The sequence below is a fragment of the Salvelinus sp. IW2-2015 genome, linkage group LG18, assembly GCF_002910315.2.
Source record: "Salvelinus sp. IW2-2015 linkage group LG18, ASM291031v2, whole genome shotgun sequence".
Lineage (NCBI taxonomy): Eukaryota > Metazoa > Chordata > Actinopteri > Salmoniformes > Salmonidae > Salvelinus > Salvelinus sp. IW2-2015.
This window is the reverse complement of record NC_036858.1, coordinates 65,032,214-65,039,344: the sequence shown is the minus strand read 5'-3', so window position 1 is coordinate 65,039,344 and position 7,131 is coordinate 65,032,214. Positions and strand designations below refer to the sequence as shown.

The window sequence follows — 7,131 nt, the reverse complement described above, 5'->3', positions numbered from 1 at the left end:
AATTTATTGTCAATCAGTGTTGCTTCCTAAGTGGACAGTTTGATTTCACAGAAGTGTGATTGACTTGGAGTTACATTGTGTTGTTTAAGTGTTCCCTTTATTTTTTTGAGCAGTGTATATACATTATTACACTAATTGAGTTTAAGGGTCTATACATGGCCAATTCCCCCTGAAATAACCAAATTAAATGTTTTAGTCAAAATCACTGATTTAAGCATATGTAAAGGCTAATGGTCATGGTAAAATCATCTGTAAGATCATCTTGATAAAGTATACCCATAACCCAAATGAACTTCAATCTACTGAAAAACATAATCTGGTATGATTAAATATATACATTAACATAGAGCCACTGTATTGTCTGCCAAAAGTATGTGGACACCCCTTCAAATGAGTGGATTCAGCTATTCCTGCCASACCCGTTGCTGACAGGTGTATAAAATGGAGCACACAGCCATGCAATCGCCATAGACAAACATTGGCAGTAGAATGGCCTTACTGAAGAGCTCAATGACTTTCAACGTGGCACCATCATAGGATGCCACCTTTCTAACAAATCAGTTCTTCAAATTTCTGCCCTGCTAGAGCTGTCCCGGTCAACTGTAAGTGCTGTTATTGTGAAGTGGAAACGTCTAGGAGCAACAACGGATCAGCCGCAAAGTGGTAAGCCACACAAGCTCACAGAACAGGACCGCGTAGCATGTAAAAATTCTGTCCTCGGTTGCAGCACTCACTAGAGTTCAAAACTGCCTCTGGGAGCAACGTTGGCACAATAACTGTTCATTGGGAGATTCTTGAAATGGGTTTCCATGGCCAAGCAACCGCACAAGCATACCTGGAGTGGTATAAAGCTTGCCGCCATTGGACTTTGGAAACACGTTTTCTGGAGTGATGAATCACGCMTCATCATCAGTTTGAAGGCCCTTTCCTGTTTCAGCATGTCAAAGCACCTGTGCACAAAGCGAGGTCCATACAGAAATGGTTTGTTGAGATCGGTGTGGAAGAACCTGACTAGCATGCACAGAGCCCTYACCTCAACCCCATCTTACACCTTTGGGATGAATTGGAATGCCGACTGCGAGCCAGGCCTAAATCGCCCAACCTTACTAATGCTTGTGTGGCTGAATGGAAGCAAATCACCGCAGCAATGTTCCAACATCTAATGGAAAGCTTTCCCAGAAGAGTGGAGGTTGTTATAGCAGCAAAGTGGGGAGGACCAACTCCATATTATTGCAATGAGATGTTCGACGAGCAGGTGTCCACATACTTTTGGTCACGTTTGTAGCTTTTCTCATTGGAAAACACACATTAGTCACCTGGCTACAATTCACTTGTATTTCCAGGAACAAATAACGTATCAACTATGTTATTTTGTTCAACATGGTCAGACGTAATCAAACACTTTTTCATGAAAGCGACATGAACAGATTAGGAGAAATAGAATTTCACACTATTGGACATTGCATCAAAACTTTTACATGGATCATAAGGTTTCATTTATTATCACCTGGTAAGACATTAGGTCTATTTACAAGAGGAAAAAACGACTTATTCCACCTTTATGGTAGATATTCTTTAATTTACATGAGCTATACAGTTCAAGATCCACGTAAAAATAGCAACAACTATAAATATTGGCGGTTGGTGTGATTACAACAACTTCCTCAAAAGAACAATGACGCAATTAGGATAATGACTGTTTCAGTTTGTTTGTTTTGAATGGACAGAGGGCTTTGTTGTGACTTAAAATCKCATGTGAAATACAGTTGAAAGGCTTTAGATCTCGTCAACGAAGGGCGTCTTGATGAGGTTTCCACTGGAAGCCATGGACTTCTTGCCCGACACAAACTTATTTGCAGCCTGAGAGAACAAGGAAAAAGCATTACATTTGACATTTAGTAGACGTTCTTATCCACAGCGACTTACATTTTTCATACTTTTRCCCCTGTACTGGTCCCCTGTGGGAATCGAACCCAGAACCCTGGCATTGCAAGCACCATGCTCTATCAACTGAGCCACACGGGACCCTCTAAGCAGCAAAACTAACAAACAAGGAAAACACTCCTAATGTACTGTACAAGTCAAGAGTSAGCTGCAGCAAAGACTAATATAGAAATATATTAACTTCCACTTGAATTTTAACTTAGTCATGCATTGATGTCAATTGAAGACTAAGTGAAAATTCAACTTAAGTGGAAGATAATATTCGCCCCAAAGTGAATATACTTACGTTGGCGACATCAGTAGCGGAGACGGAGTCGATCTTCTGTGCGATGGCCTCGGGGGAGTGGTAGACCCCTCCAGACAGAGCCTGTAAACCCATGGCGTCTAACAAACCCTCTGAGCTCTCCAACGACATCAGGTACTCAGCCTTCAGCTGGGTCCTACAAAAACAGATACACCTTAAGTCAACATCTTCAAAGTCCCTTCCATTGCAATACTTTTCTTGATTTTATCTACTCAAATCAAATCAAGTTTATTTTATATAGCCCTTCGTACATCAGCTAATAATCTCAAAGTGCTGTACAGAAACCCAGCCTAAAACCCCAAACAGCAAGCAATGCAGGTGTAGAAGCACGGTGGCTAGGAAAAACTCCCTAGAAAGGCCAAAACCTAGGAAGAAACCTAGAGAGGAACCAGGCTATGAGGGGTGGCCAGTCCTCTTCTGGCTGTGCCGGGTGGAGATTATAACAGAACTATGCCAAGATGTTCAAAATATTCATAAGTGACAAGCATGGTCAAATAATAATCATGAATAATTTTCAGTACTCAAATTCTATATTCAAGTTTCAAAGTCTGTGTGTGTGTTAGCTTACTTGGCGCGGGTCAGGTCAGCTTCTGAGACTCCTCCTGTAACAGCCTTCACCTGGCTAATAGCTGCCTTGATCACCTGGATAGGAGGACAGGGATAGGTCAATCYATTAATCAATGGGAGGTCAAAGTTCATTTTCATTATGATCTTTCCTCATCCTAAATGAATGATCTTACATTCCATTCTATGTAAAAGCAACTATCCCTCACAGGGTGCATAGGACTAATTAGTAACGGCTTCAAAAAGACATCATACTCACGTCACCAGCTGCTGCAGACTGGGAGATGGTGTAGACTCCAAACAGGCCAGAGTCAGAGTAGTTGGAATTGAAAGCAGAGGCCTAAAAGGAGGTGACACCAGAGGAGAATGACTGCATGACAGAAATCTATTCTGCACAAAACTCTTCTACCCAAAGATTCCTCCACATACTGCATTCCCCTCTTGTAGAATGCCCAGCTATAAAAACACAATCTGATCTGCTGATTATGTCACTCACGTCGAAGGGGTCTGCAGTAGCCTTAGCGACGCCCTGGAAGAGTTTGGAGGTGGGGTTGGAGCCTCTCTTGACGTGTGGCCCCGCCCCCAGTACGTGCTGTAGTACAGAGAAGGCCATAGCCTCGTCTGTGCCCACCGCAGCCCCCTCAGACACCACCACAGAGTGCACCAGGCTGGACCCGTTCTGCACACGCACCTCGCCTAGAGAGAAAAAAGAAAGGGAGAGAGAAAGACGCAGGGATAGAAAGAGAGAAGCAGGGAGAAACCTCATTAGAATTCAGGGAATATCCCAGGAAAATGACATTTAATGCATGGGGAGACAACCCTCTTCTAGCAGATAGTGGTCATCTCAGCCCCTCTGGAATAAGGGTCTTACCACCGCGGTACTGAGCCTTTGTCCCAGCGGTGCCCATCCCACTACGGATGTTGAGGAACTGCTCTCCCACCTGCTTCAGAACATTGTGGTCCACACCTGAACAGATAGAATGTATATGAGAACACAATATCCTTTTCAAAATGATCTTAACACACATGGCCATCAAGTCATTTGATTATTTTAATTTTATTAGAAATACACATTAAACACTTACCAAGCCCAACCAGAGCCATTCTTGCACTTGTGAAATTGTTCTGGATAAAATTGTGCATCTGGAGAGYAACAGAGGGTTAATGAAAAATTAAAGCGTAGTGCTGCACTTCCTGAAGTAGTACAACCCTGCATGTTCATCTGGAGAGGAAGATGAACACCCATAGCATTAGCCCAAACTAATTAATAGTGCTGTACAGTAGAACATGCTAGGGCCGGGATGTTGAGTGTCTTACATGGTCAGCATTGACCTGGCCAACCATGTAGTCTGGGCAGTAGAGGGAGTTGGACAGAGCGTTCTTGTAAGCAGCTCCATGTACACCCTCAATCACACCTGAGGAACAGATCCACAATATGCTTCAGCCGCAGTGTGATGGTGACAATTTGCAATCTTTTAACATGTAGCATTATACTATTATCCAGAGATGTTAACAGAAAGCACATTCAAATAATCAAACTGAAACAACCACTGTGTGTGTGTTCTCACCCATCTGGGGGGTCTGTGCGGCTAGGGCCTTGTCCATCTTGACCCTGGGGGTGAGGTCCGACACCTCCCACGGCCTAAACTCTGGGGCTGTGGTCACATTGATCAGATACTCCATCACCGTGTCACTGCATTAGACAACACAGAAATTAGAATGACAGCAATTTATTTGGTATTTTATATTGCGATACTGGTATTGTCACAGCCCTACTATGCATACACAAACATAGATCTGAATATGGTGAATAAATTGCTGTCATTCTTTGTGTATGCATAGTAGGGCTGTGACAATACCAGTATCGCAATATAAAAGACCAAAAACACTTTTTGGTCTTTCAAAAAACCTGCTGTATGTAAAATATTGTGTGATATAGCTGGGAAAATAAATAAATGTGACTCTGGATGACAACAATGATATTTGTTTCCAACATTAGTCTGTTTTCATAAAGAAGTTAAATCCACCTTGTGTTTTGTTTCCCTGCCACAACACCAAGGAGTATCATGATACTGGTATGGTCCCAGCCATAATACAGAGGTACGCTTTAAGCAAGCATCACTTACATGTGGTCTCTGAGACAGTCAACAGAGTAGATCATGTTCTCTCTGGATGACGTCACACTGCATAGAAAACACAAAGATAAACACTATGTCATCCATGACAGTGGTACAGTCAGTCAGAAAATATGTTAAGTATCCCAAACAATAGAAATTAAAGATATGTCTAGTTGTCTTTCGGCTCTTGTGAGGATGTAAACACTCATTCACAGGCTCTGAAGACTACTGACCCTAGACTGCCTCCCACTGCCTCCACACCACGACAGATCCTGAAGGCTGAAGCACCTTTGGTAGTCTAGAAAAGAGCAGCAGAGATTGGGATTAACCACATCACTAGTTCCTACACAGTATTGAATACGTTGAAGCTCCTGTCTACATCATGTTGATGAACCAGAACCAGGCATACCAGGTTGGCAGCCAGACGGAGCAGGTGGGTGACTCCCTGGTTCTCTGGGGACTCATAGCGACAGCCAGCCTTCACAAAKACACCGATCCTGGAAGCTGGGAAATAGTTGTCCAACGAGGCTATCATCAGACCGCTGGGCAGTTTGGTCACCTGCAAGAGAAATATCAGTTAGCATCACACCTTGATGGTGTGTTTTATGCATTTAAGATGTCAGAAAATGTTAACAGAGCAGTGTAGTATAACATATTTTAGCTCTAACTTCTGTTATAGGATGTCCACATACAAGGCAACAAATGGGTGGGAAGCAAAGCATCAAATCCCAAACACCTTTTTACTTCAACTATTATAAATGTAATCAGCATGAAATTTGACTGGGAGTTTGTAACACTACAGAGATATTCTATGTGGAATAATATCTCAAAGGAACAAAGGTCTATGTAAACACACAGGAGATAGAGCTGGGCAGAGGACACAATCTCCACCCCCTAAATCACCACATACATGGACGTCCTGGTATGAATGGGCAGCCCCTGTGGAGACCTTGATGCCTGACAGAGGCTGAGTCAAGGGCTGCTCTGTTCGGGTGGCCGCATAGAAGCGTCTCTGTGTGAGGAGAGAGACATGTCAACACCCACTGACCTGCACCTCCTGCGGCTGAAACTTTACGTGCTCCGCGGAGACATCCAATTTATGGGCAGCCTGGGCTGCGTAAAGCCTTGTCTGTAATGCAGAAAAGATACAAGGTGACTTCATATCCTACTAGGGTGTTATGGTGGGTCTGGACTCTGGATAGAGAGAACCTATGAGATTATTAAGAATCATAGACAGAGAATGATGGTTGAATACTGGCTGGACAGACATGGAAGGATCTTATGGGGGCACACCGGCATAATAATATTAAAATGTTGWAATGTCTAATAAAAAGGCACAATCCGTAGGTTCTGTTTCCATTCAACGGTGCAGCCCTGCCACTCATTCGTTTTGGTTTTGGAGGACTGAGGAGGAGGGTCATGGCAAGTGCTAAATCAAAGAATAGAACTATGCACCATGTTGGAGCAGGATGAAGCTTGAGTAAGGATAAAKTTGGCTGTAAGGTTATAACATTATGTCCTGATGAATTGACCCAAGACAGTGCGTGACAGCTATTTGCATTATAGTGCAAGGTCGAGGGCATATGACCATCGTCTATGAACTACATTTGACTTTAAATGGAGAAGCAAAAGGCTTGTCGACACATCCAACGGCCGTTATCCTCTGCATGATCTGATCTTTTGATTGGTCAGACCGATAAACGAAATTGACAACACTTTGACAGCGGGGAAAGAGTAACGTTAGATGCCTTCTTCTTCTTCTAATATAGAACCACAACGTTTAACCCACTGCCAAACGTTGAGGCTGGGTTCATCCATCATCAGCAGGCCATGTATCTAACTGGTCGTGCWAATGTTAGATGGCGACCTCGCTAGCATGCTAGCTAGTGCCATCATCACACAGCTTGTAGAGCAGGCACCTTTCTCGCCAAATAAGCCATACAATCTCTTAGTACTATCGGAAACCAAAAACCGTCTCCTGAATAGTCAACTATTCAGACTTTTGAAAATGTTAAAGGAGTTCTTACCGACAGCTTACTTATTCCCCGAATCCCCTTCATCTCCCCTCTATCCTTCAGCCAGGACGATTAAATATGGCCGACCTAGGAAGTCCTACCCAGAGTCCCTAGCGCGCCACATTTTTCCTCGATTTTTTTTGTGTGCACTAACGAATGCTGTTGATGCACGTCACCACCTACCGTC

General features: G+C 43.4%; 1 protein-coding gene across 2 annotated transcripts; it reads right to left on the bottom strand.

The window, feature by feature from the left end:
* Positions 1 to 1,472: 1,472 nt before the first annotated feature.
* On the bottom strand, positions 1,473 to 7,066 carry LOC111977408 (cytochrome b-c1 complex subunit 2, mitochondrial). 2 transcript variants are annotated; one of them, XM_024006811.2, is made up of 14 exons: positions 6,957 to 7,066; positions 5,978 to 6,058; positions 5,339 to 5,488; positions 5,163 to 5,227; positions 4,939 to 4,995; positions 4,381 to 4,505; positions 4,130 to 4,227; positions 3,898 to 3,955; positions 3,684 to 3,779; positions 3,309 to 3,508; positions 3,072 to 3,152; positions 2,817 to 2,890; positions 2,231 to 2,384; positions 1,473 to 1,860 (listed from the first exon to the last, which is right to left on the bottom strand). In XM_024006811.2, the coding sequence occupies exons 1-14, from the start codon at positions 6,987 to 6,989 to the stop codon at positions 1,777 to 1,779; spliced, it is 1,356 nt and encodes a 451-aa protein (XP_023862579.1). In that variant the 5' UTR covers positions 6,990 to 7,066; the 3' UTR covers positions 1,473 to 1,776. The 2 variants fall into 2 exon arrangements, with proteins under 2 accessions (XP_023862579.1, XP_023862578.1); XM_024006810.2 differs by lacking the exon at positions 5,978 to 6,058 and adding an exon at positions 5,840 to 5,941 and having other exon boundaries at positions 6,957 to 7,065.
* Between the last annotated feature and the right edge of the window lie 65 nt (positions 7,067 to 7,131).